At 36.6% G+C, this 14,278-nt stretch overlaps 2 protein-coding genes across 2 annotated transcripts in view; both read right to left on the reverse strand.

Moving 5' to 3' along the window:
- vasna (vasorin a) overlaps nt 1-4,177 on the reverse strand; it is a 33,058-nt gene extending 28,881 nt beyond the window's left edge. The window contains exon 1 of the mRNA XM_036214369.1: nt 4,114-4,177. Within this exon, the coding sequence (XP_036070262.1) occupies nt 4,114-4,177 (64 nt within the window). The remainder of the gene's footprint in view (nt 1-4,113) is intronic.
- Nucleotides 4,178-8,715: 4,538 nt separating this feature from the next.
- On the reverse strand, nt 8,716-11,657 carry LOC112137122 (beta-1,3-galactosyltransferase 2). The gene is made up of 4 exons (XM_036214370.1): nt 11,612-11,657; nt 11,424-11,501; nt 10,929-11,005; nt 8,716-10,842 (listed from the first exon to the last, which is right to left on the reverse strand). The coding sequence occupies exons 1-4, from the start codon at nt 11,655-11,657 to the stop codon at nt 9,913-9,915; spliced, it is 1,131 nt and encodes a 376-aa protein (XP_036070263.1). The 3' UTR covers nt 8,716-9,912.
- Nucleotides 11,658-14,278: the final 2,621 nt, after the last annotated feature.

The raw sequence follows: 14,278 nt of genomic DNA on the forward strand, positions 1-14,278 counted from the left end.
CTTATCAGACAGATAAAACATTTATATTCACAATATGACTTTTATTTTCAGCATTTTTAAAGTATTTTTTCATGTTCTTTTTGATTTTTATTTGACTTGATAGATTGATTTCAAGCATTAAAAAATAATTCAAAACGTGATTAAATTTTTCAAAACACAAATATATCAAATGCATTTCAGATATCTGAATAATACACTGATATTAATATAAAGAAAAGTTGACAACGACAGAGTCAGTATTCATATAAATTGATGTTTTTGCAGTAATGCATAACATTAGATTAATGAAGTATAATATAATGATAATTATTTAAAGTTGAGTTGAGTTTGTTGCTTTGAAAGAAGTGGAAAAAAGGGATTTTATATAAACACACAATCCTATTGTGTTATTTTAAATAAAGTTTCACATAGTTGCCATAATCAGGTGGAGATTTATTGAGTAATATTATGTTTGCTTATTGATAATCCTCAGAAAACATTCCTACATCGGTAAACATTAATGTGAATCACATCATATAACAAAGTCTGTCTTAGGCAGAATCAAATCAAATCAACCTATATCATTAAATTGTTTTAAATTAGATTTGTCAATAATTGATCTTGGAAAATACCTTTTGGATTAGGGGTTTATTTTGTGTATTTAGCGTCATCACAGTAGTCAACACACGTGTGGTGGTAGTAAGAAATGATCAACCATCATTTCTGTCTAATGTGTGGAAACACTTTGAATATTTCAAAGATGTGTGGAATAACCTTCTAAAAATGTTCCAGTTGTATTATTTTGATGTGGAAAAACTACAGTGGGTTGAACTTTATGACACTAAAATGGGAATAGATTTGACATTAATTGTTGATTGCTTGTATATTTGTACACATATTTAATGTACACTTCATTATTCTACAAGAAATCTGAAAAAAAACTTCCCCTGTACTGTTCAGTACCAGGTATTCATCTGAGTCACACTGGTTGAATTTTTGGCTAAAGATGTCCTGGATCTTTGCTTAATAAGTATAAGCCCTTTATGATAAAGCTTTTTCTACTGGCTCTGCACACACTGGAAGCTGTGTAAAACTCAATAAGGTAATGCAGTTCTTAAAACTAAAATGAAATGTTTGTATGATCAAGATAATAAGTTGCTTTAACTGAATCAAGTAAATGAAAACATTTCTATTTTTAAAATTCACCATTAATCAAATGTTATACTGTTTGTCACAACATGTAGTTACAGCCTTTTTTTTTTTTAGAAAGTTTCAAGTTACTTAACCTTTGACCTCCCTAATAGAGCAACCGATTAGCAGGTTTAAAATAAGAGCATAAAATGGTTTCAGTTCAGACAGGAAGAGAGACTTTCAAAACCACTAAGAAGCTTCTCATCAAAGTACATCAGTGTTTACTGTTGAGTTGATGAGACAGAATTTCAGAAGAAAAGAGCCATAAGTTGCTGTTGTTGAAACCTAAAACATCCAAACAGCATTTTTTCTTTTTCCTCAAAGTTGTTTTTCTATTGGTCAGCATTCCAGTCATTCCACAAGGTCCGCCCACAGTACGAGGCTGGAGTGGTCTCAGGACTTTCCCCTAGCAGACGAGGGTTCACATCCAGCACCAACACAACTTCTTTTTATGTTGCCAGATCCGATAGTCGCACTTCTGAACGTCCCGTGCCACGACTGTTGGGAGAGTCCTTCCACCTGTCGCCTCTCATTTTGTCTGCAAAACCGTCTGCGTGTTTGCATTTCCATTTTAAGCCTGTTTATTTATACGCAGTGCTGTGAGAGCTGCTGCAGGTGGACTCCTAACCACGCACTTCCTCCTGTCAACTAATCTGCAAATGTGCTGTGGACAGAGATACTCAATTCAGACGCAGGACCGTGCTGAAACCCGACCCGCGTCCTCTTTACAAGTGACAACAACATGGTCAGTGCCAGCAAATCACAGATGTCCAAGAATCACGTTCAAGCATGCAGACATATAATTATAACACTAACATTGCTTTAAAAAATAAAATAAATAAAAGATTAAATGTCATTGTTTGACCTCTTCATGCTAACTAACAGAAAAAAAATGATTTTGATATTAAATTGTTGGTTAGAAACCTCAGATCAAAGCTTCAGGACTTCTGACATATCATGTTTATTTTATATACAGATGTTAATAACAGATTTTGGACATTTTAAACCAATTAAACTTATTATCCTGTTAATAACTGTAGAATTTATAACAGTAAAAAAATATTTACGGTGAATTGGTGTCAACTCGATTGTCTGATATGAATATAGTCTGAATTGATTAGTGTCTCTTCTTTCATATAAAAAGGTCTCGTGTTCTCAAAGTATCAACTACAAAATGGAAATTGCACGTTCAGAGCTAGATTGTGGAGACAGAATTTCAGGGGCTTTTGGATGGAGCACTTAAAAAGCCTTACTTCCTAAAAAGAAGGAAAAACACGTCAGCATGTCCTAAATTAGCCGAGTTACATAAAAAAAATCACAGAGCTTTGGAAGAAACCAAACCAGAAACATGGGTGTGAGCTCCTAGTATAATAATAAAGTTAATTTAAAGACATTATAGCAAGTGTTTAACACGGTAGAGGAAGTGTAATAATGTTTTCTTTTGAAATCAAAATACTTGAATTATATACTCATTGCACCAAAGACAATGTTCACTTTTTCAAGCTTTATATTTCAATTTTGAATGCCTGTAACAATGTCAGGTGCAAAAATGTTTACTTGCTACTGTGGTTCGGCAGAGGAGGCAACAAAGAAGGTACAATGATAAGTTTTTATGACATAGATTGTTGTAAAACAGTGTAAGAAGGAATGTGTGTCATGTTTAAAGTTGTTTTATGGAGTCTGCATTCATCCGACCACATTTCAATAAGTTGCTCATTGCGTCTCATTGTTGCTCCACGTTTGTCTGCAGTTTTCTGTTTACATCCCATAATGCCCGGCTATAGTGGCTGTTTGGTCGCCATTTAAGCACGGAGAGAATTCAGACTGATAAGAACTCAAATGGATCGGAGAGCGGTTTCTGGTCCCAGATCAGGTTGTATTCCGACGGAAATTTTTTTTCCAAGATTATTGTGAGGAACAAACTCTGTTTCACTTTTAGCGGACCAAATGTGTCCAGTCTGAATAGACACTTAGATTAGGTTTAACTTGAACCATGACGTTTGATGTACACTTGATGCATGTTAAAGAAAAATAAAATAATAGTGTAAAAGAAAAATGAGTTAAAACCGACAAAATAAAAAAATAAACAAAACAGCTGCTACTGAAACTAGAAACTTTTAACTAATTAAAATACATACTTTAAAAAAATGGGGACAAAATCTCCCTAGAAATTATGAGAGACGGATCGAGTCATTCAGAAAAAAATATGTTCAAAAAAAAGAGTTTGAGTTTAGTTTTGATAAATAATGAGAAGTCACATGAATGTTTCAGACTTTCATTTACCTTAATGTGAAGGGCTAAATTTTCCTTTTTATTATTTTTTTTATTTTTTATATCTAATCATGTATAGAAGAACTCATACAATCCTAATGTATGGTCAAGGGCGGAGCTAAAAGGAGGCAGAGGAGAGTTCAATGGTGACAAAACACCAGCGTGAACGGCCGTTACAAATGAAATATATTTCTAACAGTTATATTAATATTATTGTTTTTATTTCATTTAAAAATATAGATTTTATTATTTGCCTTAAAGAAGCTTGTATTTAGATTTATTAATCTTCATCAATAATGAGACTAATATTGACTCAAAAAGTGTGCGTTTGAATGTTAATATACACACAATATGTCTATCTGCAGCAGCTTGAGCAATCGTTCAAATGCCGCCAAAAAACACACAACTCTAAGGCTGTAACGTGAAGTGATCACACAGGCTGACATTCATGAGCAACATCCAGATTCAGTCATGTAACTACAATAATACATCGGGATAAAACACATGAGAAAGCTTTGAATTTTAGTCGTTATCATCATACATCTGACTATGTGGATAAAGTAGGAATCTGCTGTACCCGGGCTACGCTCTCAGCTGTGTCATTGTGATTGGCTGTGAGATCAGAGCGGCGTGGTATAAAGTGTGTTTGCGTCCCTTTGAGCTTGTGTTTACCTGAGAAGAAGAACACATTTTGACAAGGGTGCGAGAAAACAAACACCAGATCCTTCACAGCCATGTTTGATCCAATGTGACATTTTCTCATGGGGGCGAAGCATAAAATACTTTTAAAAGAACCTGTTTTTTTAGATCGTCAAAGAAACATGTAAAGAATATAAGAAAGAAAATATTGTTAATTGTGTGAAAATGATGTAAGAAGTAACATGTTCTAGCTTTTAATCTACTTTTATATTTATAATAAGGTCTGATGTGATAGTGTGTGGGTGCGAGGGAGGATTCAACAGTGAATAGGCGTATCTGAGTACTGAGGTGGTGCAGAGAAGTGTGCCTCCTGCTGTCGGAGCAGCACAGCAGAGCTGTAGGAAGTGGGAGTGTTGCACTGAGTGTTTATGTGGCTTACACAGCTGGGGCTGTGGACGGATTGACCCTTCACAGACCTCCCCAGCACACCGGAAATGACTTCTTTCTATGTTGGGCTTTCTCCTCTCCCCTTCAGTCCCACCCACACGCCAAGGTTCGCAGCTTTAAAAGCTCTGAAACACGAGAACGACAAGCTGCAGGAAGCAAAGAGAGTGTTAATGTTGACAATCGTGTGCTCAGGTAAAAACAGTGCTCCATGCAGGTGTTTTTCTGCACCGAAGTCTTCTGGTATCCTAATTTTAACCATTGCTAAAACTGAAAAGGTTGCTTTAATGATGTGGCTGAGTGCCTAAAGAAAACAGTGGTCATAAAAGAAAAAACAGTTTTTTTCCCCCTCTCTGGTTTAATTCTAGCACTTTTTTCCAAGACGATCAAATTTCCGCCTTTAACTAGTCACATCATTCTTGTTTTTATGAGTGTGAATTATTGAGATGGCCAGCTACCATGACCTTTAACCCCCAGTCTCACCCAACACAATTTAACTCCAGCCTCACAGAGTTCAAACTTCAACTAAAGTCTTCGTCATCAGTCATAGTAGACCCACTGAATGAAGCAGAGCGTCGTAAAGCTGTAGTTCTATTTTCTTTAAGGCAGCAGATCCTTAATGAGACTATTTACCAATTAAATAAATAAATAGTTTTTATGTCTTGCAATTTGTGTAAAATAACATTAAAACTACATAAAGTTATATAGAATAAAAACAATTGTAATATCATTGACAGGTGGATGGATGGATGGATGGATGAATGGAAGGTTGGATGGATGGATGGATGGATGGATGGACAGATGAACGAATGGATGGCTGGATGGACAGACGAAGGGATGAATGGATGGATTAATGGATGGATGGATGGATGGATGGATGGATGGATGGATGGATGGATGGATGAATGGAAGGATGGATGGATGGATGGACAGATGAACGAATGGATGGATGGATGGATGGATGGATTTCTGCTTTTTCTAAGCACTAAACAAACTAAACATAATAAACACAAAGGGAAAAAATACTCAAAAAAGAATGGGTGGAAGAAAAATATTATTTCTAACATCAATCTTACTGTATTTTATGCAATAAACATATAAACATGTAATCAATACTCACATAAACACAAAGAATTAAAGATTATTAAATTAAGCATCAAAGTACCAAATAAACTTCCCAAGTCACGATTGTCTGTCCTCATTGTCTCTTTAGACTTCTAATGATCTCATTTATGTTTTCATATTTTTTTTTACATGTTTACTCATTTTGATACTTTCCTCCATGATATTCCACCACCTCACCCCACAGACAACAATGCACAGACGTGCTGTTTTCACACAACCTTGTTAGATGTCTTTTTTTTCTTAGCGAATATTCTCCGCCTCTCTCCTGAACCAGTTCTGGTGTGTTCTGTGGTGCAGAAAGAGGTGATTGGTCGGTAAGAGGATGATGGTAAATACATCAGCAGCAGAGGGCACAATGTTGATGTGAAATGTAACAGACAGTAAAGAGGAAGACAAGGATTGCTCTATTGATTGACATGAAGAAGGAAATAGGGAGGAGGGAAAACATCAAGTGAGAAGGAGAGGAGGGAGGAGAACCAAACAGCCATGGGAACCCACACTTGGCCATTACTCCACACTCTGCAGTTGTTGGCCTCGTCGGTGTTGTTGTGTTTTCACATAGCCTTTAACCTCTGTGCGGACCACAGGCAGATGGTAATGACATTTCTCAAAGCGGCTTCTTCAGCGCCGTCGGTGAAAGTGCGTGTGTGGAGCGGTGGAGGGATGTTTCATGAGGACGGACACCTTAGCAAAAACATGCCACCGAAACAGTGAAGCAGAACGGAGAAAAGACGAAACATCTGGAACAAAAACGAATGATATTAACACTATAGAAATAGGAATTGTTACAGTTTTGTTTATTTCTGTAAAAAGTACTTTTACTGCATAATGATCAATGAAAAATTGCAACACATATTGCATTTCAAAGTAATTTTGAAATATCCAAAAACATATCCTTAATTTTATTTTTGAATAGTAAAAAAAATCATATAAGCACTTGAGGACAGTTTTTGTGTGAATGAACCAGATAACTTTTTGAGCTCCGTATTTATAATAAACCTGGTGTCCATAGTCCAATAAACAAAAAAAAAAAGTATTTTGTGTAACTTATCATCATCATAGCCTAGAGGACCAGCAAACCTCCAATTTTAGGTTAAAAAACCTAAAATAGAAAATAAAAAAAAATCTTTAACTCAACCACAAGTATTTGTAGTTTTAGCCTCTTCTTGTCTGAATTTATTTCTAATTATATGAAAAAAATCTTTCTTTTTCCCAAGGTGATGCTAAATTAAGTTGAGTCCTGGATTTTAATGGTACGTTGCAAATTAGCAGCATATGGTGTGAAGAGGTTAAACCTAAAAAAAAAAAAATTGTAAGCAAAGTTGAAAATGTTGGTTCCTGTTCTGGTAAGTTTGTGGTTGAATCCCTTCTCCTGCCTTTGTGACTGCAGAGGTTGAAACGTCAGATTCTGCCGAAACTCATAACCCATCTCTGGTCAATTTATCGAAAGTCTAATAATTCTCAAGTAAATATTAATAAAGCACCAAAAAGACAAAAAACATTGTTATTCTATGACCTAGATTTCATGAAACTGCATCACACTTACATGAGTCACACTGATTTAATCTGTCTGTATGGGTGGAACTATATTCTGTCAACTACAGGGCTGACATGTTTTCCTTTGGTGGTTGTGAGACGGCAGAAGCTGGAAAAATGTCGTGTTCAGCGCACGCCACACACCCATCAAACACCCCGATTCTACAGTCCTTTTGTTTTCCAACGTTACTTTTACACACATCCAACTATTAGCCACCAGTTTAAACGTTGAAAAGACCACTAAACTCAAATATCATACCAGTGACATTCATAATTCACGTTAACTCAGAGTTTCTACATCTTAAGGAAAAAAATGTAAAACTTAAAACAAGTTTGCTCCACTAAGAGAGAGTGTTCTAAAGATGTTTTTTTTTTCTTTTTTTGCAGAGAGAAGGAAAAAAAAAGTTAAACATGATAAGGTTTTAAATTCCTGAAATTTTAAAGTCCTACTCCAATCATCTTTGGATCTATTTTAAATCCCAGTACTCTTTCAATCATCCCGTTTTTAGCCAAAATCAACCAATCTGTCATTTTGTTGAGTATAGTTTGTGCAGAGCAGCAGTAGTTCATCAAAAATTCACCTCTGGGTTATGAGCAGGACTGTTGGTGTGTAGCAAGCCCGCACCCTCTTCCCCTCCCTTTTAATGGAAACTAGCTTATAGGGAGCTTGTGTCTCGTTTTTATCCAACCGCATTTAATTTATCTGCTCTCGATTCGTGATTTCAATAAAGAAATACTCACAAATATAATACTGAGCTTAATTTTCTTTATATATGTCTTCCATCATCAGAAAAATGCCACAAGAACATGTTTAATTGGAGTAGATCTTTAACGTAAATAGCTAACTTTTGCTTAAAACCCCATTGCTAATGATTTTATTCATTCTTTTTTTTAAATCCAGTTTGTGCCTGCAGGACAACATTGAACTAACTCTCCCAACAAGCTGTAAATCATCGTCCACTCTGGAAGCACATGCAGCCTGCCTCAGGAGAGAGAGATGGAAGAGGAAATGCTGGAGGGAAATCAGGAGTCAGATGCTGTTAGTCACATTATGTGTGCTGGTGTGATTCTGTATGTAAGATATACGCGACATGTGTTTGTGTTTGGTCTGCGTTCGTGCACACAGGGAGATCCTCACAGTGTGGGGGCCTCCAGCAGCCGGGAATGCTGTGGGTTCTCACAGCCCGCGGAGCGCCCGTTTGACAGGGATCGTGAGAATGTGAGGAGCAGGCGTCTCCGTGTTGAAGAGGAATCTCACAAAATGTGAGGAGATCAGGAAGTGGCATGTTCACTGCCGTTAGAGAGTCCCTGCAAACACAACATGCTCCTAACACGAAAGCATAAATTCTGATGTTACAGCAGTGGAGCTTTAAAAAACAGAATTTAATGGGAAAAAACTAACAAATGAAACAAGGAAATTAGCTTTTTTGAATATACTGTACTCATAGGGTTAGTTGGTTTCACTTTCTTTGACTAAATACATTCCATAAAGTCTGAGAAACTCACAATTTGGTTAGAATATAGAATAAATGTTGCATATTTAATAAAAAAAAGGCATTTACTCTTTATTCATTCATTCATCCATGTTAACCAACAGGCTGCATTCCATTAACAGGTGAATTCACACATTAAAACATCAGTTTTCATAGAAAATAAATTAAATTGATATAATAACACAGTAAATACAATAAGATATAATAAAACAGAGAATGTTTTTGTTTTACAGTTTTCCTATGCCTTTGGTGTATGTTAAAAAAAACAGATTTATCTTCCAGTGAAAAGGATCAAATGTTTGATGATTTGCTTTTAGGCCAAACTGTTTTACATCTGTTTGACTCTGATGGAAAAAAAGCGCAACAGAGATCAAGATTAACCTGTGAAGGTTAAAAAGTCATATAACTTTTAGTCAAAAACATAACTTCTGTGGTGATTTGTGTTTAAATACTTGTTGAAAATACATTCAAGTCAGCATTTCAAAAGAGATCAAGAAGCAAGTTTATTAAAATACTTCATAGTACAACAATGAAAAGACAATTTAAATGTTCTTTACGTTCATTCACACCAAGATCAATCATGCATGCAAAACAACAGCTAACAGGAAGGAATACATGAGTTGTTGTGTTAGCGCGCCCTCTTGTGGCGTGACGATAAATTGCAACGCAACCATTTTCACATTGTTTCAGGGACACATTTCAAAGAACTTTCCAATCCATCTTTACATCCACTCTGTTTGAAAAAAAAATGTTATTTTAGTATTTTGTGTTGGAGAAAAATGCAAAAGAAAAAATAAAGATACAAAATAAACTGATCAGTTATATTGTTTTTTATAAACCTTATTCAATGAAGTAAATAACATTTGGGAGCAGAACTCACACACATAAATAAAAACTCATTAACTGAACTGGGAACAGATTTGATTAACTGAATGGGTCCAGACAGAAGAGATAATGTGGGATGGTCTTCATTCCACCAACACAAGAAGGAAAACAACAGGATTTTTGTTGTGTGGCTATAAACATTGGCAAAGGGAATATTTTGATGCTGCAAGCCATGAGTATGGCTTGCAGTATGAACATTTCCTTGACATATTTAATAGTTTTCTCACAAACCAATTTGGTTTTGTTCTTTAGTATCATTTCTTTCACTTTGATTCAGTTTGGTAACATGTTTCAAAGACCGTGCACAAGCCACCTTTGGGATTTTCAGGGCATCTGTTCTTTGACATCACTAACAACGTGGACCGGGCTTTTTAAATTCTGTCCAGCAATCTAACAACTCTTGAGAAGAGCTCAGGATGTAGGTGATGCACTTAGACAGATCACATCGGTCGCATTTCGTAACATACGTCTGGAACTGGGAGAGATTTGGTGGTGATGATGGTGACAGTCCCAACCTTTTCATGCACAGTCCAATATATGCATCCTCAATGTTGAAGGCTTTGACGGATTTGGAAACTTCCACAAATTTCCCTGGAAGATCCATGGAAAAGACATAACCCATGCCTAAGGTGTATGTTGGGTAGTGTGAGTCAGGGTAAAGCTCCTCTGAAACGTACCATTTAGAGGAGTTTAAGCGAATTACCGGCCTGTTATGCATTAGCCTTCCAGTCAGATAGCTCAGCTTTGGGATCTCTGGTCGCTGCAGCATGGCTATCAAATTATCAACATTTAAGAACATGTCAGAGTCGATCTTTGCTGCAAAAGTTGCGTCTTTGCAGTGTGTGGCCAGCCAGTCCATGATCACCATCGTTTTAATAGTGAGGTTGCTGTATGTGTCAATAAAGTTGCTCTGAATCAGATCCCGATGCTGAAGATTTTCCTGCTGGAGCTTTTCCATATCCGTTCCAGGAGACAAACCCAACATGAAAAGAGTAACTACCACTTTTCCCTGAACCATACTGCTGTTGCTCCATGTTTGACGGATTGCATCACGAGCTGCAACGTTGTCGGGTTCCACAGGAACCATGAGGACCAGGAAAGGAGGATTGTTTCTGCAAACCTCTGCATTATCTATGATGAACTGGTAGTTCCGAGGGTGGATTTGTTGGTACTGAAGAGCTGTGGGCCGTCCAGTTGGAGGTCCTGTAGTTTTGTAGATGTCATGTGGAATAGTTGTTGTCACATGGGCTCGATCTGCTGATAGATTGCTGTGATAGATCTGGTGGAAAAACCAGCGGTAGCGACCGTGAAGCGGAAGAGCTTCCCACCCTGATAAAGAGTTTACAGAAAATACATAAGTCCAACCAATGAGCAGAAAACACACAAGGAGAGAGATCTGGAACCAATGTTTCTTGTGACAGCAAAGGCTTCCAGCTGGTTTTCTAAAAAGGAAAAAAGGGATAATTAAAAGGTGTGAATACCATGTAATTTTGGATATTTTAAGGCGGCTCAGGTGATCAATGGATGTCCCAGTGATGGTCAGAGGGGTGCACTGTTAGCTAAACCTCTGTGGCTTCATCAGTAGATTACTATCACGTCATGTCATGAATGAGGAGTGAATGAATAATGAATAAAAGTGCTTTGAGAGTCTGGAAAAGCTCAGAAAAGTCCAATACAATATTATTAATATTTTTACATTAATTTAAAATAGATTTTTTGAAAGATCACACATTTTCACAGCAAAATCAATCACAGTGGCACCATCTTGTAGCACTGATGTCTATAACAACAGTTTTAAGGATTAGATATGATGGATTTATGGGCTGCATGGTGGTGTAGTGGTTCACATTAAGGTCTCACGGTGAGAAGGTCCTGGTTCAGATCCCTGCTGGAACCTTTCTGTGTGGAGTTTGTATGTTCTCCTCGTCTCCAAACGCCCTACAGTCCAAAAACGTGTCAAATCGGTAAATTAATTATTCTAATTTCCCCATTAGTGTGAATGTAAGTGTGTGACTCTGTGACAGACTGGCAACCTGTCCTGAGCATACCCCACCTGCACCCAACAGCAGTTAGGACAGGCTCCAGGAACACCATGGTCCCAAAAGGGATTCATCACGGTCATTTTTTTATGCCAAATTTTGCATTTCTAACAGTTTTTCACTCTAAGTAAGTCATTCTTTACTTGTAATGGGTTTTCCTTCTAAGCAGTAAAACAATTTGTATTTTTAAATCTATTTGAACTGAAATGACTCAATTTCCACGAAAAGGTCCATATAACACAATCTTTTCGAATAAACTTTGCGCAAAGCAGTTTCGTATGGTAAACAAGTTGAATTCCGAAAAATAGTTTAATTCAGCAATTGAAAAAAGATGTAAAACGTAAACAAAATAGGACCCAACTACTACAAAAAACAGCTAATTTAGTCACAAATGTTACTTTAGTCAAGTCCTTTTACCCCACTTGAAGGGGAAGGCATCAAATGGAAGGAATAGCAGGACTCCACTCATGACTCCAGACTCATAACTTGTTTCACTGTTTTATTTGAATTTTCTTCTTTAGGAATGATTTTTTTTCCTTAATTTGTGAGTATTGTTATGAGTTATCAAAGTGGAAGCAATCAAGGTGAAAAACCTGTACACACAGATAGAAATTACAATGAGAAATTTTTGTTACAATTAACAAATAACTATAAATAGTTTGATTTTAAACAACAATATTGCAAGAATTTACATAGACAAACAATAAATTAGAACAAGAAAGTAACTTAACATAGCATTGATTTACAAACAATTCACATCCGGAAAAGTATCTGACACGCGACAAACAGCTGATCTGACACGCGACAAACAGCTGATCTGACACGCGACAAACAGCTGATCTGACACGCGACAAACAGCTGATCTGACACCGCAGCACAGAACCGATCAAAAGCACCCCACATATTCGCGTATTTCCGCATCTTACCGGCTGCCTCTCCACTCTTTTAGATGCCTTTAAAGATGCTCCACGAGGTTTAAGGAACGGCCCCAACGCTCGTCTACCTGTTGGCGTGTCCGATCAGAACCTTTTCTCCCGCGCCAAGTCCAAATCACTATGTGCCTGCAGCCGCGCTGACGTGGTGACGCAACTTTTGGTTACCGCCTCTCAAGTTCCCCTTTTAAAACCAGGAGCATGAACAACATTTCTAAAATATTCTTTCTATTCCAATCGTAATTATTTATTTTTATTTTATTTATTTATTTACCTTTTAAAAATTTTATTTTATTTATTTATTTTTTTTTTCTTCTTTCATTTACGTGCAATTACGTGCGTTTTGACTCAACAGTTGACATATTTATACTTTGATTAAGAAAATTGCTTTCCATTTTGTCTTTTGCTTTTATTTTTACAAACTGTGAACTTTGTCAAACCAAACTGACGTGATGACACATGTACCCGAACTAAGGCCCATGAAGGGGAAGCAGTAAAACACCGGACTCCACCATGCAGGAGATCTGAAGGCCCAGCATGCTGGTCTCTCATAACATCAGATCTCTTATCATCAGATTCACATGCAGTCAAATCATTCAAAGAAAAAACAGTAGTCTGTGCTACAAATATTCTGCAGTTTTAGAAAATCAATAATTTTAATTCTGTTTTTTATCTTAACCAGCATTTATTTTGAAAAAGTAAACTTTATTAATGATTAAAGGGTAAATTAGTAATTTTGGTTGCAGGGTGAATCTTATCTATTGCACCAAAACAGGATTTTAAAAAGACTGGAGGTTCGTACAGACGAAAAAACCAACTCAGAGTTGGGAAAAACTCATTAACTTATTAGGTTTTGCTCTCTTGATATTTTTTCTCTAAAGTGACACAGATGTTCTCTGTTGATTTAACCCCAAAGAACCCACGGTAACATCAGTGTAACAGAAAAAAAAAACATCAAAAAGTATTCTGTGGTCAACTTGGTCTGTAGCATAGTCCACATAACTTTCATTCTAAGGAAAAATGGGTGTGAGTTCTTATGATTTAAGTAATCTTTGTGTGACTTCAGACAAAGATGTTATGAATTCAAGACCTCACCTTTTCAAGCTCCCACCCGAGCCAATCACACGCTCCATGTCTGCTCCTTCCATCCCTGCTTCTCTGAATCCTCCCTGGGATTCTGTTCTATGTTAGCACATGCAATGGTTTTAAAAGGCAGCCCAGATCCTCAACAAACTGTGTTTGCAGATGAAAATACGGAAGAAGAGGTGAGGTGGAGTGGAAGAGGGAGGGAACTGTGGTGACAACAACCACACCAGGAACAAATCTTCATAAGAAAATTGTTGGTTTTATCAACACAACGATGAAACACTTTTGTTTTTCTTAATATATGGCCAACATAAGATGAAAAAAATCCAGCTTTAAAGTTACTTCTACACATCTTAAAGTTAAGAGTGACATCACTGCCTCCAAGCCACACCCATTTTTCTCAACATTCACATCAGTGAGGAAAGCTAGACTTTTTTTTTTATTAATATGGTTTAATAAGTCCTACATTTTCTAATTCATACATACAAATCTCCATATGTTGAAATAAAAAACTCAAAGATCCAGAGGTTATTTTTTTTATTCTGATGTGTTTATTGACAAGATGTCAAAGTCAAATCAGCAATACTGGAAATGTCCATGAAAAGTGTTGCAGTGGCTCCACCTCTTCAAATGATGCGTTGTCAAACATGGTAAAAAA

This window comes from Oryzias melastigma, linkage group LG1 (genome assembly GCF_002922805.2).
Source record: "Oryzias melastigma strain HK-1 linkage group LG1, ASM292280v2, whole genome shotgun sequence".
In the NCBI taxonomy this organism is placed as follows: domain Eukaryota; kingdom Metazoa; phylum Chordata; class Actinopteri; order Beloniformes; family Adrianichthyidae; genus Oryzias; species Oryzias melastigma.